At 40.1% G+C, this 22,141-nt stretch overlaps 2 protein-coding genes across 7 annotated transcripts; one reads left to right on the top strand and one right to left on the bottom strand.

Moving 5' to 3' along the window:
• Window positions 1-332: 332 nt before the first annotated feature.
• dapk3 (death-associated protein kinase 3) lies at window positions 333-7,335 on the bottom strand. Of its 6 annotated transcripts, none has more exons than XM_020591386.1 (9): window positions 7,270-7,335; window positions 6,026-6,131; window positions 4,049-4,409; window positions 3,647-3,776; window positions 3,434-3,482; window positions 3,319-3,345; window positions 3,066-3,218; window positions 2,927-2,972; window positions 333-2,403 (listed from the first exon to the last, which is right to left on the bottom strand). In XM_020591386.1, the coding sequence occupies exons 2-9, from the start codon at window positions 6,085-6,087 to the stop codon at window positions 1,867-1,869; spliced, it is 1,365 nt and encodes a 454-aa protein (XP_020447042.1). In that variant the 5' UTR covers window positions 6,088-6,131; window positions 7,270-7,335; the 3' UTR covers window positions 333-1,866. The 6 variants fall into 6 exon arrangements, with proteins under 6 accessions (XP_020447042.1, XP_020447038.1, XP_020447039.1 ...); XM_020591382.1 differs by having other exon boundaries at window positions 7,215-7,297; XM_020591383.1 differs by lacking the exon at window positions 7,270-7,335 and adding an exon at window positions 6,953-7,202.
• Window positions 7,336-8,870: 1,535 nt separating this feature from the next.
• sppl2 (signal peptide peptidase-like 2) lies at window positions 8,871-21,751 on the top strand. Its single transcript, XM_020591413.1, has 15 exons — window positions 8,871-9,026; window positions 11,075-11,191; window positions 12,161-12,343; window positions 12,427-12,516; window positions 12,822-12,961; window positions 13,773-13,915; window positions 14,533-14,629; window positions 14,884-15,000; window positions 15,512-15,593; window positions 15,696-15,770; window positions 15,863-15,925; window positions 16,075-16,174; window positions 16,673-16,750; window positions 16,908-17,068; window positions 17,858-21,751. The coding sequence occupies exons 1-15, from the start codon at window positions 8,979-8,981 to the stop codon at window positions 18,038-18,040; spliced, it is 1,677 nt and encodes a 558-aa protein (XP_020447069.1). The 5' UTR covers window positions 8,871-8,978; the 3' UTR covers window positions 18,041-21,751.
• Window positions 21,752-22,141: the final 390 nt, after the last annotated feature.

The following is a 22,141-nucleotide window of genomic DNA, read 5'->3' as shown; positions in this document are numbered from 1 at the left end:
TCCTCAGTTTTACCTTTATGAGATAAATGTAAGCTGTCACAGCAGTGTCTCTTTACATCTCATGTATTTTTGTTATAACACCACCAGAGGGCCATCTTCATACTAGCGCTTGTTGTTGCAGTTTGTGTGGTGGATAAATATTTTAACTGTAATAACTACAACAGTGAGATTAATCCCAGTTCACACAATAACAATACATAAGACTTTACAGTGATAACTTTGTTTATTGGAAATGTTTTTACAGCTTTCTCACCTTAGTGTTAGATTAAAATATATTTTGGACTTATAATTTTTTAAGTGCAAAGGAGTACTTTCCCTTTTTTTTTAATTCTACTGACTACATCATATACTTTGCATGTTACACATGGGGAATGTGCTGCTTGGATGTGACATTATCGATGGAATGTTTCAAGTGCGGGGAGCTACAGTTTACAGGGAGGGTTTCCATGCATACTATTTGGTTTACAAGGCTACTGTGCGAACATAGTCATGTGTTTGACACTGAAATGTCATTAATGATGACAGATAAGTGCTCGCAGAAGCTATGACGTTGATGAGTTTACAGGCACTGCAAAAATGAGTTTATACATTCAGAATCTGATCACGCTTTATTTTACAAATATGTCAATAGGTACTGATTAATTTCACAGTAATTCCCTAAGAGGCTTCCTGGAAAGAACCATGTAATTTTATAGTAATCACAGTTAAACTAGAGAGTCCTGGTTGGGCCACTTTCAGTTAATTTCAAGGACTATGCTAGGGTAACGCCAAGACTTCGTCACCGGACAGCAGCTGGGCTTAACATACAAAATGTGAAATGTGTCTACAAACAAACCCAATTCAGCAGATACAAATATCAGTTTCCAGTCATACGTGACAATAAATACTTACAGGGGATTAAAAAGAGCAATATACTTCATGAAGATTCCTCTGCATATTACAGTTGATTTAACTTACGCAGCAGTTGAGCTTCTCAACAAGAAGGGTCCTGGTTTGAACCTCATGGCCAACTGAGGCCTTCATATGCAGAGTTTACATGTTCTGCCTGTGTGGGTTTTCTCCTGGTACACCAGCTTCCTTCTACAGTCCAAAAACATGCAGGATCGGTTAACTGGTGTCTCTGTATTTACTGTTGGTGTGAACGGTTGTCTGTCTCTATGGGTCAGTCCTGTGACAGACTGGTGGTGACCTGTCCAAAAAGAACAGCTCAGAATGTCTTTATTTCCCCTGTAGTTATGACCCGATCACATGGTTCTTTCCAGGAAACATTTCATAAATTACTAGAAATTAACAGACTTGTAAAATAAAGTATTAGTGTAAATCTTCTATGCTGAGGGTTGTGTTTATTGCATCCTTTATAACATATATGTAAGAAATTTAATGTCAGGTGCAATCAAATATGAGATGCGCATTACCAAAAAAATAAATACCCCTGAATTCTGTGCAAACCTGACACTGTATAAAAGCTGTGTACTGTATTGACATCTGTGCCTTCTAAAGCTTCTAAAAACATAACCAGGCTAAGAAAAATAAAGGTTTTATATCTGAAATACTGGAAACTACAAAAAATGCCAACATGGTTTGCAAATAATCTTTGTCCACTATGATTTACAGTACATAAACTCTCAACTCATACATTTATTTATAAAAACATAGGAATGAGCCTATTCTTCAGGGAACGGGTTCAGTATATTGCTTCTTGCTGGTTCTCTCAAGCATGACATAAAAAGGGTGGAACATTTTTTTTCCCCAACAGGCAGCAGCATAGCTTGTGATGAAAACGGACTCACTCAAACTCTGCTGTGTAGCACACATGCAGAGAAGACGTGCAGGAGGAATCTTGATGAAAATGTCACTGTTGCCAGCTCAGGGCATGCTGCCAGAGCCAAAGCCATCCTTCTCTGCAGGTATGGACTTGACCAGCTCCTCCACCCAGCGGACCTCAGTGGCCACCTGCTCAGCCAGAACCTCATAACGGTTTTCCAGGCGCCCAAACTTGCGCTTGAGGATGTTGGCGGCCTGCATGGCGACCCGGGCGTCCTCCTGGCATTTCTTGCGCTGAGCCTGAGTACGTTGTAGCTCCTGGCGAATGTGGCTCAGGTCACTTGAGATGCTCTGGTTCTCCTCCTTGTACCAGCCTTCCTTCTCTTCATAGATGGACAGCAGTGCTGCTACGTCTTCTCGGCATGAACGCTGATTGCGCTCCAACTCCTTCAGGCCTTCCTCTGCTGCTGCAATCTCTTCAAGCACCTGGGAGAAGCGCTCAAAGTTGACGTAGGTGTTGTTAGGTGGCATGCTGGAGTGGGACTTGATAGTGTACTCCTTCAGACGAGTGGTCTTCAGGCGCCTGCGCTCAGGCTTGTGGTCCCTCTCCTCCTGGCGCACGTTACGCCTCTTAATCACCTGGACAGGAAAAAAAGTAAAGGTCTGAAATAAAAATTATAATTTTTATATCATAATTTGAGGCATCTTGGATTTTAGGGCTAATGCTAATATTTATATTTGAGAGGCAATATTAATTTTTCACATGAAGACAAACACTTTTGACAGGGATTTCTTATATTACCTGTGTTAAAGATTTGTGACAAAGGCATGTACTGATGAGCATGCTGTGCAGTTAAACAATACTCTCTGTCAGTGCACTCTGGTGGAAAAACTATGTACTGAAAACTTAAAGTGCTTCTCAAAAGAAACAAAAAAGCAAAACATATGTTAAGAGAAGCAAAGGCATGTAAGTGAGTTTTGAGAAGTTTTTTTTATTTTTATTTTAGTTAATCTAGTCATGTAGACACAAAAGCATGCATTAATTTCTCAGCACGGTCATAAGATAAATTACATCTGACCTGAATAAACAGATGAGCAGCTTGCCTGAATGTAAACAGGTAACCCTGCCTAACCTGGTGTAAATCTGAAATAAAACACCCACCTTAATCCAGGGGTGCTCAAGGCTGTCATCGATTGTCATTCTCTTCCTGCAAAAGACAATAATCAACCAGTGAGAAACTGAGTTCAGATGTTCATATTTATTTCTCTTCTTCTGGCATATGTTCTGAAAAATGTTATACTTTGGATCCTTGACGAGCAGACGACGTATGAAGTCCTTGGCCAGCTCGCTGGTATTGCTGAAATATTCCTCATCAAAGTCGTAGTTAACAGCCGAGATGTTCGTCAGGGTCTCCTGCTTGGTCTCGCCCAAAAACGGCGAAGCACCACTCAACCTAATATTGACAGAGGTGTTGCTTGAGAGTGCATATGAAGGAGGAGTGATTTCTCTTCCTACAGTGACAACAGCTAGTCATGACCTGAAACATTACTCACAGAATGTATGTGATGACTCCGATGCTCCTGCAGAAAAGAGAAGACATGAATGAAAGCTGTCACACAGGTTAAAATGCAACTTTAGAAGGTTAAAATAAACACGTGGACATCTTACCACATGTCCGCCTCCAGTCCAAGTGGCTCATAGTTGACTATTTCTGGTGCTGTAAAACACAGAGGAATGAATACTTTAATTCAAAGCAGACGTGGAGATCTGAAATACACTACCATCCACTTACAAGGCTCAAATGACTTGCCAGCATGGGCACAAAAACTGATTTTGGATTTCCAGAGTGAAACATTTTAACCTTGTGAAACAAGATCTCACCAACAAACTCTGGCGTTCCGAAGATGTTCTTGAACTCGTTTCCTGCTTTGATCTGATGAGCGATTCCAAAGTCAATCAGTTTGATCCTGGGGTTGGGGACGTTCTTGTCCAGCAGCATAATATTCTCAGGCTTAATGATAAAACAGTGAGAGGAGCGGGTAATGTTTTAATTTAGTACACACCAAGTGCCAAGAAAGTACAAAAGGTGGTGCACAGTGGGGCTATCACAAGTAAGACTGATGAGAAAACAGTTTGTGGGCTTGAACAACAAAAAAAAGATACTAACATGCTGTGTATAGCTGAGATTGGGTAAAACACACAGTCATTAGATAAGAGCAGCTTTAGTTTTGAGTATTGGCCCAGAGCCTCAGAGACAAACCATCTTAAACACAGATTGCTGACCTTGAGGTCAAAGTGAGCAATGCGTTTGAGGTGGAGATACTGAACACCATCCAGAATCTGTTTGAGAAACTGGGTGGCCTCTTCCTCTGTCAGAGATTCCTTCTCAGCCAGGAAGTCAAACAGCTCTCCTCCGGACACCAGCTCCAGGATCAGGATCACGTCAGTTTTGTTTTCAAAGATGTCGTGCAGGGTGATGATGTTGCTGTGCTGGATCTCCCGCAGGATATTGACCTCACGTTCGATCTCTTCCCGACTCACCCCCCTCCGACTGGAGGACAGCCGCCGCTTCTTGATAAACTTGGCCGCATACTCAACGCCAGTGCTCTTCTCCTTACACTTACGGACGATGGCAAACTGTCCGCTACATGGAGGAGAGAACAAAAGGCTTAAAAAAACTACAATTTTCTGGCTTCTGCTCAGCATATTTAAGCTCTATCAAGACATCATCTGGGCTGTGAAAACTTGTGATCGGCAATGATCATTAGCAGACTGTAACGTCAATATGGACAAATTCTTTTGAATCCTAAAAACCTAATTTTGTTAAAGCAGCCACATAAAAATCTTCCAATACAGTGAGAATAGTTTAACCTGTTTCCAATAGAAATGAACTTGTTTCCACTTATCTCTAAAACTAAAGTGTCTGCAACAAGAAAGGCAGGCTAGTGGACTAGAATGACGCAAAATAAACTTGATGATTTTGTTCAATATTTGAAACAACTTGATCTACAAATGGAATAAACAAGTAGAAATATTCTTACTGCACTAGCAGGCTTTTTCACATTTTAAAAACAAAATACTTTAAAGACTCTTGGGGGAGGGTCCAGACCCTCAGGTTGGAAACCACTGGGCTGAGTGATGGGATAATGAAAATAAGTCGTAATCCATTTTTAATGAAAATGCCTGTTAGTTGTCTTAGCCGTAGTTGGACAAGATTAAAAACCAATGTGTGATGCAACACACAAATAGGCTCTACTATTGTAAGTACAGATAATGAAAACATACGTAGCTTATGGTTCATCAACAAAATGACTGAACAGCAAACAACAGATTCTGGTGTAAATGAAAATGTAAACATTACTGACAAGAACAATAAGACTAATCTGCAGGGGGGAAGAAATATTCCATAATGCATGACTGGGCGGCAAGTTGAATACTCTCCAATTTAATATCTGCATGCCTTTCTGTCTCAGCACAACACACACACACACACACATAGTGTCCTCTCCTACAAAGACACTCTAGTGGTGTACCACAGCAGCAGTGAACAGGCACACTGAGAGGCAGTGATGTCATGCTCTTGCTGCATTACTGCAGAAAAACAGTAGTGGAGGTAGAACGTGGAGTTTAACTAAAAACAATTTGATGACTCACTCTCAAACTATTAGGCACAGTGTAAAATGATACTAAGGATTTTACTGACATACACTTTTTGGACTTGTTCAGGTGTAGTTTTGGATGCACTGCAGTTCAGACCTGGCATTAAAATGCATCTGAACTACATCTCACAAAGCTTTGTGTGATCTGAATACACTTAATGCTCCCATTTGTTTTTATTTAAGGAAACCTACAAACCTAAATAATCAAAAACTACCCATGTGCGCCCTGCCATACGGCTAGAAAACATAACTGAGGAGGCTATGTGCCTTACAAACCTGTGTGATTTTCCATCACAAATGAAAAATAACTGCAATTCTATGCACATGAAACCAACTAAATACATAGTTTTCAATGCCGGCAGGTAGACATCTGTATTCACACAACATGTGACTCTCTGATGACAAGCACAGCATAAATAAGCAGATCCTAAAGCATCACACGTTTGAGCTGCATTCATACTTGCACTTAATGCTATTCTCTGTGCTAGGGCCAAGTGAGAACTGTGTATTTGTATGCAGGAGTATCAGACAGATGCTTTCTGATAGGATGTGTTTTGTCAGAGAAGAAGAAAAAAAAAAACAATAAATCTGCATCACATACCTGCCCAGCTCCTCTCCCATCTCATAATACAACTCGACATTCTCTTGCCTGAAGTTGGCCATGGTGTGCTGCCAGGAATGATGATGGAGGGATGGTGTTTGGTTCACTGCGGTGAAAAAGAGAAAAGACATAAATACATGCAGCGATTGTAGTCAATGTACTGTATAACATCCACAGCACAGTAACCAAAACAATGCCATGTAAGTAAGTGAAAATTATGATAAACATCTTACTTACAAGCAAGAATTACTTTTTCACCTACATGGCAGTTTACTCTTATTATTACCCTGGTGTCTGCTCCTTATTTGGCCTGAGTCAACAGTTTTAGCTTTCAGAGATTTTCAGGCTGATGTCAGACCACTGCATACCAGTCCCACTTACATCATCTCCTCCCTGGACCAACCATCACTGACTCAGTTAAAGGGACTATGAGCATTTACAGCTTCACTCATTAAAACCTTAAGTAACGTAACTGATCTTTAGAAAACACCATTACAACGAAACTATTTCAGATTGTAGCTAATAACGCTGCTGAAATAGTGTCTCTGCTGTCGGTGTTTATGTTAACAAGGGGTTTACTGTCGGTGTTTATGTTAACAGGGGGTTTATAGTTACTAAAAAAAAAAAAAAAAAAAAAAAAAACAGGATAAAGGTTAAGCTTGTCACAAACTTTAAAGGGATTTTGTGCCAGAGGTGTAACCTCTTACCTTGTTCAAAGCTGAATAAATACAAACAAATCTAAAGGAATAAATAAAGGTAATCCCAGCGACGGAAGACAGCTAGCATAGCTGGTTAACTAGCTATCGTTAACTATAAGAAAGTATTACTTCACTTGGGGACATACAGAATTAATAACACTCACATACTCACAGCAAGGTACATATTTAACCAGTAAAATGGGAAGGCGATACTATAGCTACTACTTACAGTACGGTTGACTACAAGTGCCGCATTCCTCGCTATAGTAGTTTCGTGTGAATTAGCAGAGTAGAGTCAAGCTAGCAGCAATGAAACAATAAAACTTCCGGTCTTGAGATTCAAAGTAGACGTCTTGCTAACTTATGACCAGTCTTCCGTGTGTGAAAAGAGCTAGGTAGCTTACAATGCTAGAAGTGAAGTGCTTCTATATAGAAAACAAGTGTTCACTGATTTTCTTTGTAGAATCCGAACAGAAAGACATTAAGAGTACCTTTCAGTCGCAAAGTGAAGAATAAACACACATACATACACACGCACAACTTAACCCTTTTATTCTGAATGTTAAAATCGCCTAAGTTCCCGTGTTGATGTTTCTCGATGCAGATAAATATCCGGCAGAAGGACGGACATATGGAATGACTTCATGCTGAGTGAACCAACCGACTACAGTATCTTAGTGCATAACAAGATCAAGCATGTACCAGTAGAGATTAAAGAAAGACTGAAGTAATTCTGAGATATTACGGTCACTTCAAAGCAACACTAATTTATCTCGACAGATAAATTGGATCGTTGTGCTTGTGATTTAGTGTGTTTAATCTAAAGCTGCTCCAATGAACCCTACTCAACATTAACGGAATCCATATAGAAGTATTAGGTGCAGGCTATAATTTATGTTCGAAAATCCTCTTTATGAAATGTGTCACATTGTCACTGTAATTATAGCTTACTGAACAGACTCCAGTAACCTATAATTGCTAATTAATATAGTCTGATACTTTTTCAACCATTGCTGATACATGTAGGTTGTCATCCTTGAGACAGGGAGGCGCTTTTGTGTTGTCCTTGGTGGTTTAGTGGTTAGGATTCGGTGATCCCACCCCGGGTTTGATTCTCAGTCAGGGAACTTGCTTGTGGGACTGTTGGGTCTATGAAGAGCTTCAAACTGACGCAGGACACGTGATTGCCACTTCACAACAACAGCCCTTTTTCACAGTAGACATTTTACATGTCATAGTAAGAAAAGCACAGGTGTAATTGATAATTCTCATCAGGATCAGGGTATTGCACATGCTTGCTGAGCGGCATTGTTTAGTGGAACACTTAATTGAACTCAGCCATCGTTAATGTCCATAGTTACATCAAACAAACTGTGACCTCAGTTATAAACTTACATTTAAATTAACACCCCTCAGTAAGTTTTAATAAAAGCTGTGAAAGATGAAAGATACAATGAAGTAAGTAGCGGGGACTTTGCTTCACTGTGAAGCTGTACTGACATGGAGAGCCAGCTATTCCTAGAAGAAGCTGCCTGACCAAGGATACAACCCTGACCCTAGTGGTGAGTGCTGAATCCTTTTCATTCTACTGCCCCCAAGAACTGCAGTATTTTCTGAGTCAGTTTCAGAGCTGTGGGGTTACATACAAAGTATTTGAAATGAACAGACCTGTGCACTGTATACAAGAATCTATTTCCTGCTTAAAGACGTTTTAGCTGAACAAAGCAAAAACTACCATTGATTACCAGTTATACTGGAGTCTCTCCGATAGGCTATAATTACAGTGAAAATAGTGGGTTAGAGTTGGAAAGATGAGCCTTATTATTCCTGGTTGCAGGGAGTGAGCATGCTGGAAATAACCTAGCATCTTGTAAATTGTTGCATAGCACAGTCCTTCAGATATGCAATTAAACTCTCATGGGCATCCACCTGAGTGATCTCGATCAATCAATCATCATAGTAGTACCTTTCAGTATTATATTATGCTTTTATAATAGCGTCATAACAGTGTAATGCTGCACTGTGACTTTTTTTTATCTTGGTTTGCATCGGTTTAGTATCAAGACTTTTGTCAGTTTGATTGGCTTTTACTTTAACCAATCAGAGACGTGTTTGCTCATTCGTGCGATCATAGCCAATTAAAAAACCCACGCCGCTAAATGGGCGTGGCTTGTTGAAACAGCCGGCGAGGGGTAGGGCTCGAGTCGAGCGTTCGTTTGGTGCTTGATGGGGGAGACAACCAGAAACTGGGCATCATGAGAGTCACTGAAACGCTGGTTTGGGCTGCTTTTTTCATACACAAGGTGAGAGGGACCTCTCTCTTTTTCGAAAACGGTTTCTGTGTGCGTCTGCGTCGCATAGCAACACGTGGTTGACAAAATCAGGCTGTGTTTTTTCCTGACAGTATCCCGGGAGCATTAGCTTGGATGCTATTACTGTTAGCTTGCGGTGATCCCCATGGGCCCTGGAAACCCACACACCATTCACCTCTAGCCACATGTTACATTAACGAAACGGGACTAGTACTGGTTCACCACATCACTGAAGCACAGTATTTGTGACTGAATGTATTTTACTAGCAACTAGCAAACAGAGGGTCCAGAAATGTTGACGTAAGTTAGCTGTCAGCTCACATTATGCTACGTTACTGCACAGAAAATACATGGCAACGCGTCTGAAATTTGCGACTTGATGGTAAAATATTTCGCTGCTGCTGGTTATGTCACTGCCTGGAATATTGAAACCAATTGTACTTTCATTAATGTAACATTACTCCCATTAATTATAGTACAGTTAACGTTTCAAATGAATTTAGTGTTTAGGGCCATTTACTGCAATCACGCTTTAAATAAACAGTCATCCTTTGTTGGCCTTCTTTAACGCATGTTGAACTAACTAAGCACACAGTAGCCTTACAGTTAACGTTTCAAATGAATTTAGTCTTTAGGGTTAAATAAACAGTCATCCTTTGTTGACCTTCTTTAACGCATGTTGCACTAACTAAGCACACAGTAGCAAATGTAACCTCAGTGTGATCTCTTTCTAGTAAGGTGTCAATTTTAAGCTCACAGTTAACCAAGTCGTAGTTAATTATGACTGAAGCGACGGGACTCTAACTACCGCAGTGTAATAATTGTGAATAGTACCGCTACTTGCACCAGTTATATAGCTCGAAATGTGTATAATGTATAACGTATAAATAATCAGTATAAATATTACCTCTCCTTCTCCAACCCTCCCCCTGCCTTTGATTGCACAGTTCTGTTGTCTATTCTCTGTTGCCTAAAACACACTGAGAGCCTCTGTGCCTTGTAAGCTCAACATACTTGGCGACTAAAGCTGATTGTGAGCTTACTGGCTTCATTGTTATTAGATTATTAATCAAACTACTTATAATCAGTTAATAAAAACTTTTGGTTTTTCAAGTTTTGGAAAATCTTCCTTCAGCAAGATACTTTGCTTGACATTCAAGCTAGGCTAACTCCTTTCCAGTGGATGTGGCACTGTAGACATGGTATAACCATTTAACTTTTACATAGACAAGCTGTGGCTCTGTGCGCAGAACATAACTCAATTCAACTCAACTCAACTTTATTTATATAGCGCTTTACCACAGCACAGCTGACCAAAGCACTTAACATAACATGGTACAGATGTAGAGAGAACAATACAGTATGTGAGAAATGTTGATGGCAAGAGCTGTTTAATTTAATAAGTTCTTGTGTTTAAAGAGTATCATGTTTAAATAAAGTAATAACATGGTTATGTGTTTCTAATTAGTAATAATGCGCTTATAATTTTGGGAAGTCATTATTAGAAAGTACTTAGGATTTCACACTTTATAGTCATGTCGGCATGACTTTAATAAAGCAAATGTGGGTTTGGGTTTCTGATGAGCCATTGGCAGATGTTATTTGACCCGTGAGGTGTACAGGTCCTCCATGGAGGGCAGGCTTGCACCAGTGACCAAATAATTTATCGGAACAGACTATTTAATAAACTACACAGCTAAAAAGGACAACTGTCAGAAAAGCACTAAAAGATTGTCATCTTAATTGATAATGAAATGTTAGTTGCAGCCCTCTTTAAGTATTTGGAGGTCATTATTCTCAATTTAAAACATTACACCTTGGATTGGTGTGTGTTGTAGTTCCAGAAACTGATTAAAATACAATACCTAACTAAAATACACATACTCATTAGAACACACACTAATTTATTCCAATTTATTCGTTCAGAATGCTTTGACTTCCAAATGTCAGTATTGTCTTAGTTCCAAAAAGGCCAAGATACACACTTTCTGGAAGTAAGGTTCATATTTATGCTACTAACATTGTTGTCATGTTGACAGGTGATAGGAGAGTATGGCATGGCCCATTTCAGTGACAAGAGCAAAGGAAAGGATTACTGCATATTCTTCAACTCACAGTGGGCACGTCTACCTCAGGACCTCAATAAGGATATATTTGTACTGAAGTGCCTCCAAAATCTTGAATTGTTACAGTTCTGTGCCTTCATTTTTCTATAAAAAAACAAGGTCTATGTCTTATGTCTAGGACTTTACCTGAATAAGGATTTTATCAGTCTGTCAGTCAACTCCTCAGTGCAACTATTCAACTATTTGTTCTTTTTCTTTTTTTAATATATATGAAATGGCATGAATTTCAGTGATGATTTCAGCCACATTTACATCTGTATTTAAATGCAAAAGAGTGGCAGGAACATACAGTATTTCTGAGCATTTAAAAATCAATAAAAGACAACTGCATATGATGTGATAGTTAACGTAAGCATTATCATAATGACAATTTTAAAAAAATCTAATGGCTTCATTGATTAACAGAGCAATGATGCTGACCTCCAGTTTGCACTGATGGGGAAGCTGATCAATGCAGTCAATCTTTTACAGGAAGCCTCATTCAGGATGTTGAAATCTGATCCCCACTTAGTGGCTCTTTGGACTCCTGCAGCTGCTTTCTGAACAAATGTTAGTGATCATATAGACACATATAGAATATAATAAGTTGCAGTAATTTACTCAAGAAGAAACTATTGCATGAATTACAGTTTCTAGATTATTAGTAGTTCAAACCTATTTCATTATTTTGGACATAATAATGGAACAAAACCCCTAAAATAGTCTTGAGCAAGTCTTTAGCTCAAGGCTTTTTAAAATGCAGAACTCATTTCCTACATCAGTTATCAAGGATCAGACTGCATGTCCAATGACTCCAGTCTTTCAAGTGAGATTGTTTTTGACATTGATGGTCCAGCTCATTTCCTATTTCTCTTAAACGAATCATAACTACTATATTGAGATTGAAACACCTAATAACTGTCATCTGTAAGAAATTGGTTTCTATTTGTACTTAGGCATTAAATTGCAACAGAATTCCTCCAGACTGTGTTTAATATTGCAAACCTTTCTGTCTTGTAGTCACGTCTCCAGATCTATGACCTGACAACATCAGTCCTGTGCTCGCCCACCGAGGTCCCAGAGGGAGGCTTCCCAAATTGTATCCCCATGGTGATGAGAGGCAACTGCAGGTTTTATGAAAAGGTCCGATTGGCCCAGATTAATGGCGCCAAGGGCCTGCTCATTGTCAGCAAGGACAGACTGGTGAGGTTATTGCTTGTACTGATTGTATATTAAGGTAAAATTGATTTTGGCACTTCAGAAATACATGCTTTTTTAAATTACAGATACCACCACTAGGAAACAAGACCGAGTATGAGGAGATTGACATTCCTGTAGCACTGCTCAGCTATTCTGATATGCTGGACATCAGCAAGGTGAGAAATTGACCAACAGCCATTGAAACAGTAGACACAAAACCACTGGTTAGCTTTGGTTCTTACTCAGTTTTCTTTTTCATGTTAGTTCAACAAAGTTAATAACTCTTAATATTTTACAGTCTGACTGCTAAGGAAGACAGGTATTTAACTCCACACGGTTCATTCATGTAGCAGACAAAATTACTCAAGAGGTCTTTGCAAACAAATCTGTTTGATGGGAATTTGCAGTCTTCAGCAGTTTTTCCCGTGTACCCAGAATCTGTCATCTAGATCTGAGTGAATGTTGTTTCTGACACCTGCAGACCTTTGATAAAGGAAGACTAGTTGCCATGTATGCACCCAATGAGCCGGTGTTGGACTACAACATGGTGATCATCTTCTTAATGGCAGTAGGAACGGTTGCCATTGGAGGTTACTGGGCTGGCAGCAGAGACAGCAAGAAGTAAGTGGACATGATGGAGGAACTGAGTTGGGAACTGACAGTACAGGTTATCATTCCATGATTCTGTTTGAGTGTTACCTATACACTGATCAGCCATGAGATTATGACCACTGAAGAGTGAAGTGAATAACACTGATTATCTCGTTACAATGGGACCTGTCAGTGTCTGGGGTAGAGACTACAAGTCTATGAGTACTCAGTTTTTCTCTTTTAAACTGAAGCAGTCTGCATTGTACTCTTGCAACTCCACTAAAAGCCGGTGTTGGTTATTTGAGGCTACATGAGTGACTCATCAGCTTAAGCCAATTTGAGTCCATCCTTCCTGAAGGAGTTACCAAGGTGATGGAGGGCACAGGCAGATGGGGTCTCTGACACAGAGCCACAGGGAAAAAGTGTGTGTGAACCTGTGGTTCAGTGGGTAGAGCAGTCATCTCCCAATTGGAGGGTCGGAGGTTCGAATCTCGGCCCCTGTAGTCCACACGTCAAAGTGTCCTTGGGCAAGACACTGAACCCCCAAGTTGCCCCCGATGGTTAGAGCCATTGGTTGAGTTGGCGCCGCAGATGGCTGCCTTGGTTCTGTACCGGAAACAAGTTCCTTGTGTGTAACATACTTGGCCAAATAAAGGTGATTATGATTATTATTATAATATTGACTGGGGATAGTAGGATGGTCCTGGCTGCTTTGAGAACTCACCAAAAATCGCCACCGTAGATTGTTTTGCTGAGTATGGTTTTCATAAACAGAGGAGGCTGCTTGTTATGAACATGCTCCTAGCATCCCAGACACTGACTTTTGTTTCTGCTCCTGCAGACGCTACATGAAGCACAAGCGGGACGACAGTGCAGAGAAGCAGGATGAAGAGACAGTGGACGTCACCCCCATCATGATCTTGGTGTTCGTTGTCATGTGCTGCAGCATGCTGGTGCTACTCTACTTTTACTATGACCGCTTGGGTATGACATACACACACACACACACACACACACATACATACATACAGCATCATAGATCTGCACACAAAACACCCTCTTTTGGTCTTGCTTGGAGATGCTCCTTCATAATTAAGAAAAAGGCTCTTTGTTCAGATCCATTTTTGTGTCTGCCCAGTTTTTACTGCTCTGTTTGAGATAGTTATCATTTTAAAGTCTTGTCTTTAACGTTTCCCCTCACTTGCCATGTTCTGGCAGTGCTCAAAGGGAATTTGTTTGGGATTCAGGCTGTGCAGAAGATGACCAACAATGTTTTCCTAGAGTGAAAATAATCAACTCAAGATCCATTTGCTAACTTTCTCAGAGCTTTCAGCCACATTTCCACACTTATGTTTTCCTTGACAAAGATAATTAGCTGGATAAATGCAGTGTTTAATTGGTTGTCATCTGTCTTTTGTTCTAATTTTCAAGTTATACCAATATGGTGGATGTTTTGAAAATGTCATTTAAAAGTTGTCTCAGGATACTAGAATTAAAGAAGGCAATTGCAGAAAAATGCATTTGTTTTGTAGAATACGAGGGGGTATCACGTAATAATATGCATTGATCTTGTTGTCTTGCACCGTTTCCTCACTGCGTAGCCATTTGGGTCATTGCCATCTTCTGTGTGGCTTCCTCTGTCGGACTCTACAGCTGTCTCTGGCCTTTTGTCAGGAGGCTTCCTTTCTGCAAGTGCAGGTGAGACAGCTCACATGAGTATGATTTCATGATGGCTACATAAAACTTTACTGTCAGCACTTACGTGATCAAAGGTGTTTTGGTCCAAATGTGTAATTAGACATAATTATTGAATGTGAACAGCTAGCCTGAAAAAAGAATTCCCTGTACACTGGAGATAGGACAGATGTTTGGTGGAAACTGAGTCAGTTTTATTGAAAGAAAATAGATTCATTGTGGCTACATTTGATTTGTGGACCATCATGTAATCACAGGATCCCAGAGAACAACCTGCCATACTTTAACAAGCAGCCACAGATCCGCATGTTGCTGCTGTCAGCCCTGTGCATCGGAGTCAGCATCACCTGGATGGTGTTTCGCAATGAAGACCAGTAAGTACAAAGAGAATGTGTTCACTCTTCTACAAACACACAGATGTTAGAAAGGTGTAAATGCAACCATCCCTCCAAGATGTAGAAGTAATCTTTGTTCCCCCCAGTGTAACTAGGTCAGCAGTTAGTGGAAACTGTCACTCACTGTCTTTTTTTGTTTGTTTTTGTAAGCCCTGAAATACATCCATTGGCTGTCTCCTCAAGTTACATTAAATTACACAACCCATTTATAGTTTTCCATCATCAATGCAACAAAGAAAGGTAGCTCCACTGATTTCTATACATTCAGTAGTATATGTGGCAAAGTGTAACTGAAATGTCTCAGTTCAATTTGTATTAGAAAAGGATCATACGTTTGCCTATATCCAAGAATTTTAGTCTAAGAGCACATGTGGGTGTTTGCTCATAGTGTGTCAGGTGACACAAGGATATTTTTGTGTGTGTGATAACATGTTGGAGGTACAATAAGTCATGATGTGTGGGCTGACTCACACTCTTCTGTGTCCTCCAGGTGGGCGTGGGTGTTGCAGGACGCCCTGGGGATCGCCTTCTGTCTCTACATGCTGAAAACAGTCAGACTGCCCACATTCAAGGTGGATCATCACTCAGATATAATTATAACAATGTGAAAAGTTATAATTTTAAGGTTTGAATTATTTTGCTGAGTAATGAATGTTTTACTGTATCCTCTGCAGGGTTGCACTTTACTGCTGACGGTACTTTTTGTCTATGACGTTTTCTTCGTATTTATAACACCCTTACTTACAAAGGTATGTTGAGACAGTCTTCCCTCAGGGCTGTTCAATTGTTTACTTTCTTTGTTACCGTCATGCTAATGTCAGCCATGGCCTTTTCGCCACAGAGTGGGAAAAGTATAATGGTGGAGGTAGCGGCTGGTCCCTCTGACTCCTCCCCACATGAAAAGGTGAGCTTGTTTTCAAATTTCATGACTTCCTTAAGGTGGGGTGGGGTTTAGTCTTGTTACACAAATTCCTGCTAGCCTAGCTTCAAATGCCCCTCTCAGCTCGGATGAAAAGACGGTAATGGTAACACTAATGGTTGTGTTTTCTCCAGCTCCCCATGGTGCTCAAAGTGCCCAGGTTAAACTTCTCTCCAATGGCTCTGTGTGATCGGCCCTTCTCCCTCCTGGGCTTCGGTGATATCTTGGTACCAGGTACATAAATGTGTCACTCACCCTATTTAGTCTTTCTTAGAGCATGAAGTAATGGCTGTATATGTAATGCTTTATAATTACATACCTGCAGAGTTGGAAAGTAAACATTTGAATGCAGGACTTTTACTTGTAAGCATTTTTACACTGTGGTATTGCTACTCAGGGCTGCAACTGATTATTTTAATAATCAAGTCTGATTATATCTTTGACTAATCAGATGTATAAAAAAACATGCAGAAATCCATTTTCCACATAAAAATAAATGCATACTTTTGCACTGTTTCTATGCGGTGCATCATTAAACAAAATAAATCAAGAATAGACTGTTTAAAGTACACTATTTCCTTAGTGTTAACAAAAAAAGTTTGATTTCAAATTTATATTTTCATAAAATCTATCATGCCACGGTAAAGAGCCGGTAGGCTACACACAACCATTGTCTGAGTGTGGTTGAATGCAGCAGCTACCCTTGTTCTAAACGTCTGTTTCTCCCTTCAGGTCTGCTGGTGGCCTATTGTAATAGGTTTGACATTTTAACACAGTCCTCCAGGATCTACTTTGTGGCCTGTACTATTGGTACGTACATGGACAAGAGGGATAGTGAAGCTTATAATTGGTGAGATGTTGTAGTGTTGTGATAACATCCAGCAGTAATGGGGCTTGATATGTTTGCTGGACATGACTAGACTCTGAAAATGCTGACCCTGTGTGTGCTGTGTTTCTGCCCTGTCAGCGTACGGTATCGGCCTGCTGATCACCTTCGTGGCCCTGGCCGTGATGCAGAGGGGCCAGCCAGCCTTGCTCTACCTGGTGCCTTGCACTCTGCTCACTAGCCTTGTTGTAGCGCTGTGTCGAAGGGAGCTGCCCCAGTTCTGGACTGGAAGTGGATTTGTGGTGAATACCAGTTTGATATGACTGCCTACTGCCGAAGAAGAAAAAGACTTAGGCGACAAAAGAAAACAAAACTGTCTAGAGTTAAATAACATGCAGAATAAAGTAGAATTTCAAGTTGAGTAATCCCTTTAAATAACTCCATTCGTTCCCACTGCCTCTTCCTCTTTTACTGTCTTCCCCCCTACCCTCATCACTGCTCCTTGCCCTTTATTTTACTGTGGGTGTGCTCTAGTCTGCTGCTGAGGGCTCAGCTGCCTGTGAATGTCACTGCAGGTATTGGATTTGGGCTTGCTACTATACACTTTACCCTAAAGCCTACTTAAGGTTCCCTTTTATTGTTGTTTTCCCTTAAGATTAGTATTTTTTTTTTTCTGTGATAGACTGACGTCTATCATGAAGCAACATGGGTAACTACAACAGTAGAAATTAGTAGTAGTGCTGATGGTGATTATTCTTTACATACTGTAGCTTTGGTTAGCATGTGTTACCCGTCTAGTTTAATGGGCCCTGTGGGATTTTCTTTGGTTTCTTTAGTTGATGCCTGTCTGGGACTTCTGTCCACACATACAGTACAAGAACCCCTCTGACACCAACATTAAGGACACAAGTATCTCATCTTGATTTAGCTCAAATTAAGATGAGGAAAAAAAAAATGTTCAGAGTACTGGCTGTATTTTCATGGTTCTTCTTCTTCAGCTCTTCTGTATCTGTTTCTTATAACTACATTTAGTTTTCAGCCCGATACATTTGTCACCTCATACTGACTTTTTTTTTTAAAATCCCCTGCAGCCTCCCATAGTGCTTGCACCGATCAACTGTACACAAACTGCAGCGCCACAAACGGAGGGACCCTCGACTAAATTGGAGCCAGAAACCACAGAAGCCACCAGTCAGAGTGAAGATTGGCCCCAGCACCCGCCTCAGGAAACACTTCAGGCTGAGAAAGACGAGGATGAAAATAAATCTAATTGAAAGGACTTTTAGTACGGTATTTTCCATTTCACTTCATGTTTTGTTTGGTGCCAAGTTCTTTTCTACATTGTCTCAGTCAATGGACATTATAATTACAGATTTTTTTTTTTTTTTTTGCATTTAGTGCAAAGAGAAGCGCACAGATGTGTGTGTGTGTGTGTGTGTTCTAAATGGCTGGCTCAGCAGGGTACCAGGAACACATGAAGCATTGAAACTAACAAATACACCCAACGTAATGCAGAGTCTGTGCCACTTGTAAAAGGGAATGAGAAGGCAAATCCACTCAAGCTTTTGAACACCAAGTAATCACATTACACTCAGTTGAGACTTTCAAAGGCCTGGTCACACCGCTGCTTAAAGCTGCAAAATGAGTTAATCAATTAGCAGGCAGCTACAAGTTGGATCAACCAATTGGCAAGCAGAATGTGTAGCTCCACGCAACATGTAATTAGATTTGGGGAGGTGTGCACCTTGGCCCGTCTGACCTATATTTACCCAGAAACCACCTTCACTGCCTACACTCAGTTCTGGACAAGTATAAATGGTGCTTTTGCAGTTTGCTTCATTCATTTTAGTTAGCCTCCTCAGAGTATAACACGTTCCATAAAAGAAGAATGATTTGCAGACGGTTAGTTATAGCTGCATTAGATGACAGAAAATAGCTTTAGTAGTTTTTATTCCCCCAGCAGAAATGCCAAAAATTTGCATGTCAAATGTGAGGATTTGAAGCTATTCTATCATATCAAAGTAAACAAATCTTTTACATAGGTGAACTAAACATGTAAAAGAGGTCAGCTTGGGCTGTAGCAATATCTCTATAACCAGCAATAAAGGTTTACAGTTTACACTGAGCTACTCTGGTCTGACGGCGAGTCCATCCAGACCCAGCCCACACCTCGTATTAGGAATGCAATGATACAATGTAATGAAGTTTGAGTCCTGCTAAAAAAAAAAAAAAAAGTTTTATACTCAAACTGTTAGCTTTGTAGAATAGAGTATTTGGAGATCGTCACAATCGTTTCTCTGTTTGACATCGTTGTCACGGCAACATTGACAGTAGGGGAGTGTATGACGTTTAATGTCAACAAGTGACAGAGCTCACGGCACTCATTCAAAATTAGTGAGTTAGCTAGCAGCTAACAGGCATTCACGTTCTGTCCTGGGGGCACGAGAAAGCGAGTCTTTGGCATCCTGTGTCAGTATCATTATGTCACCAGTGTGGTAATGATGTCAATATCCAAATGTGCAAAGAAAAGAAGGTTTGGCCAAGAAAACTGAGTTTTAAAAGATGAGTGGACAGAGAAATGTGCCCCAATCCAGCACAAGGCCCTTGAATGGTAACACTAACAAATTAAATGTCGTACAAATCAGAACAAAATACTACACAGGGGTAAACTGCAAAATGGAAAGACACTTGGAGATCAGCTGTGACAGACTAATGCTAGTACAGTGTGTTTTGAGCTGGCTAGTGTGTTAGTGGTTAGCTTGTCAATTAGCTGTGCAATTTGTGCCACTTTCTGGTGTGACTGGCCTTTAAGAGTCTCAATATTCTGTCAAGGCTCCGATTCAAGTGTCCTAAAAGTGGAGAAGCTTTCAAGCACTTAATTCAGAGTACACCGAGGCCTGTGTTTCCAAAAGCACACAAAGAGCCATACTAGTAGAGATGTCCCGATCCAATACATATTGGTGCTGATCTGGCCATATTTAATAAGAAGTTTTTGTTTTTTTTAATTGTCATTGTGACACGTACAATGGAATTATGTTTGGAGCCGAGGGCCCCGGGCCACTGCGTGCATACGTGCCGCCATCATATTTCACAGGATTGGTCAAAATAAAGCTGATCTAATTCTGATCTTTATTTAGAACTAAACTATGCACTATGTGCATAAAATGCTTCGCAGAATCCGCCAAACAATGAAAGCTCACTAGTTACAACCAGAATTCTGTGAAATGGAGAAATACATCAAGCAAAAAGTTAACTCATTGATCCGTTTCATCAACGCTACTGAACATGGTAGTTCTTTTAAAGTGTCATTTCTATTTGCTGGGTTTTACCATGGGTTGGATGGCCTGTAGTCTGTATACATGCAGGGGCAGTTCTGAGACTGTTGTCCAACTCGGTTATTCTTTTATTCGTATCAGTAATTTAATAATGTCTATTTTGGAACCACGACTCGATCATATATTTGGATCGAGAAGCTCCTGAAAAATAAAGTGCCAGATTAATTTTGATATGTTGGATATTTAATGTAGCTAAATAAGTGTCAGCTCAGAATCAGCAAATACTTACTATTAAAGTAATCGGATCAGTATTGGGGCCAAAACACTGGATCGGGACATCTCCAGATATTGGTCATCTTTATCCCACTGTTAGATTATAAATTACACTAGTGTCACAGGATTTCATACCCTTTAAAATGTGATGCTGATTTGGTTGCTGACTGAGCCAAAGCCACTAGATTTTTATTTTTAATCAAATAATCTGTTGATGCGTTTATCATCCTTTTGGATTTTTTAAAAACATTTTTTTATTTTGCATGTTATGATTTTGATAAACCCAGTGTTTAAAGTGTACAATGTCTAAAGTGCAGACATTGTATACATTATTGGTGGCACTACATTTTAAAAACTTTCCCCCCTGTGTAGTTAGTCTTGTCCTAAATAGCTTTGGCCTTACAGTGATCATGTTGGGAGGTACTATAGAATGTGTCACGTGCAAAAGTTGCTTAATGAACAACACTAGTACTGTACTCGGAATGATTATGTGCTGCAGTTTAATGTGCAAGCTGAGGAGCGAGTGATGGGTTGTGTTGCAGTGTTTCTAGATTAGTTTGTATGATGTATTTGCACAGTATCTTAATTCATGGGCCGACAAATGGTTGGTTCATGTCTGTATATATTAATGTATACTCATAAGGGTTTAAAGAAATATTAATGCTGCTTTTGTTTTGCAAGTTCATATCACCAGAGCCAAGCTGTCACTTCACTCTGTACACCAGTAGGGGCATATTTCTGATTCTCATTTAAGTTCTGTATAAAACTTGAGGTAGAAATAACTGAATCAGAGTGTGAATGAGCAGCTTGGCTGTTTGGATGTGTGCCCTTGCTGATTCAGTTGCACAGTGTTTTTCTAGGACAAGATTATTGGGGGGTGTAATGATTCTCCAAATCCACAGTTCATTTCAGATTTCTGAGCCACGGGGGGAATACTAAGAGGAATAATACTAACTTTAAATAGAGTAAGATTACTATGTTATGGTGCAGGGTCAGGTTGCTTAGGGGTTTGTTGGAGGGTTGGGGGTTGCGCTTCGTTTGGTATCGCAGTTTGTGTACTGTATCAAGGTTTTGGGTTTCAGTTCAGAATCATTACACCCCAACAGACTATTCATGTGCCAGTAAAGTTTGTCACCAAGTGGTTTTTAATGCCTCTGTCGAGGAATACATATAATAAAAAAAAAACCAATGTACTGGATTTTTGGTGCCTGCCTTTGGTTGTTGCATAATTTTAAAATTAGAAGTCTAGTTTGCAGGTATGATTGTTTGAACAGCCTAGAGAGAGTTCAACAGCTTCACTCAGGATGCCGACTGCGCTAGTACTTGGATATGTTGACGTCTAACATAAATCAGCCTCTTGCAGGGTTTTTGAGTGTGAATACATCTTTTCATCGTGGCCCTCCAGCTGTGAAAAGGCCCTCTGCTGCTCAGGCTCTGCAGAAATGAACAGCAGTCTGACAAAGAGCTTCTTGTCGCTTCAGCTCAGTCACTCAAAGTAGAGCACAGTGAGTGTCTATTTACTCTGGATCACTTAACAACTAGCGCGCTGTTTGTCGGATCAGTTTGCACAGCACTGTGTGCACCTACAGTTATTGGGGATTGGAATTTCACAAGTCTGCAATTTCCTAGTAATTTTCTGGAGAGAACCATGTAGTTTGAAGATAATTACAGGAAGAAATCAAAAGACAAGACTAATTAGTACCAAATTAACCCTTTAAAGATCACCCTTTAATTACAGTGTTCTACTACGTTTTAATGTTGGACCTATATGGGTTTTAAGGGCACAGAATATCTTTCACAGTATAAAACCTTTGAAAAACAAATCCT

Source organism: Monopterus albus, unplaced genomic scaffold (genome assembly GCF_001952655.1).
Source record: "Monopterus albus unplaced genomic scaffold, M_albus_1.0 scaffold14.1, whole genome shotgun sequence".
NCBI lineage: Eukaryota > Metazoa > Chordata > Actinopteri > Synbranchiformes > Synbranchidae > Monopterus > Monopterus albus.
The sequence above is the reverse complement of the archived record's forward strand: the minus strand, read 5'-3'. Positions and strand labels throughout refer to the sequence as shown.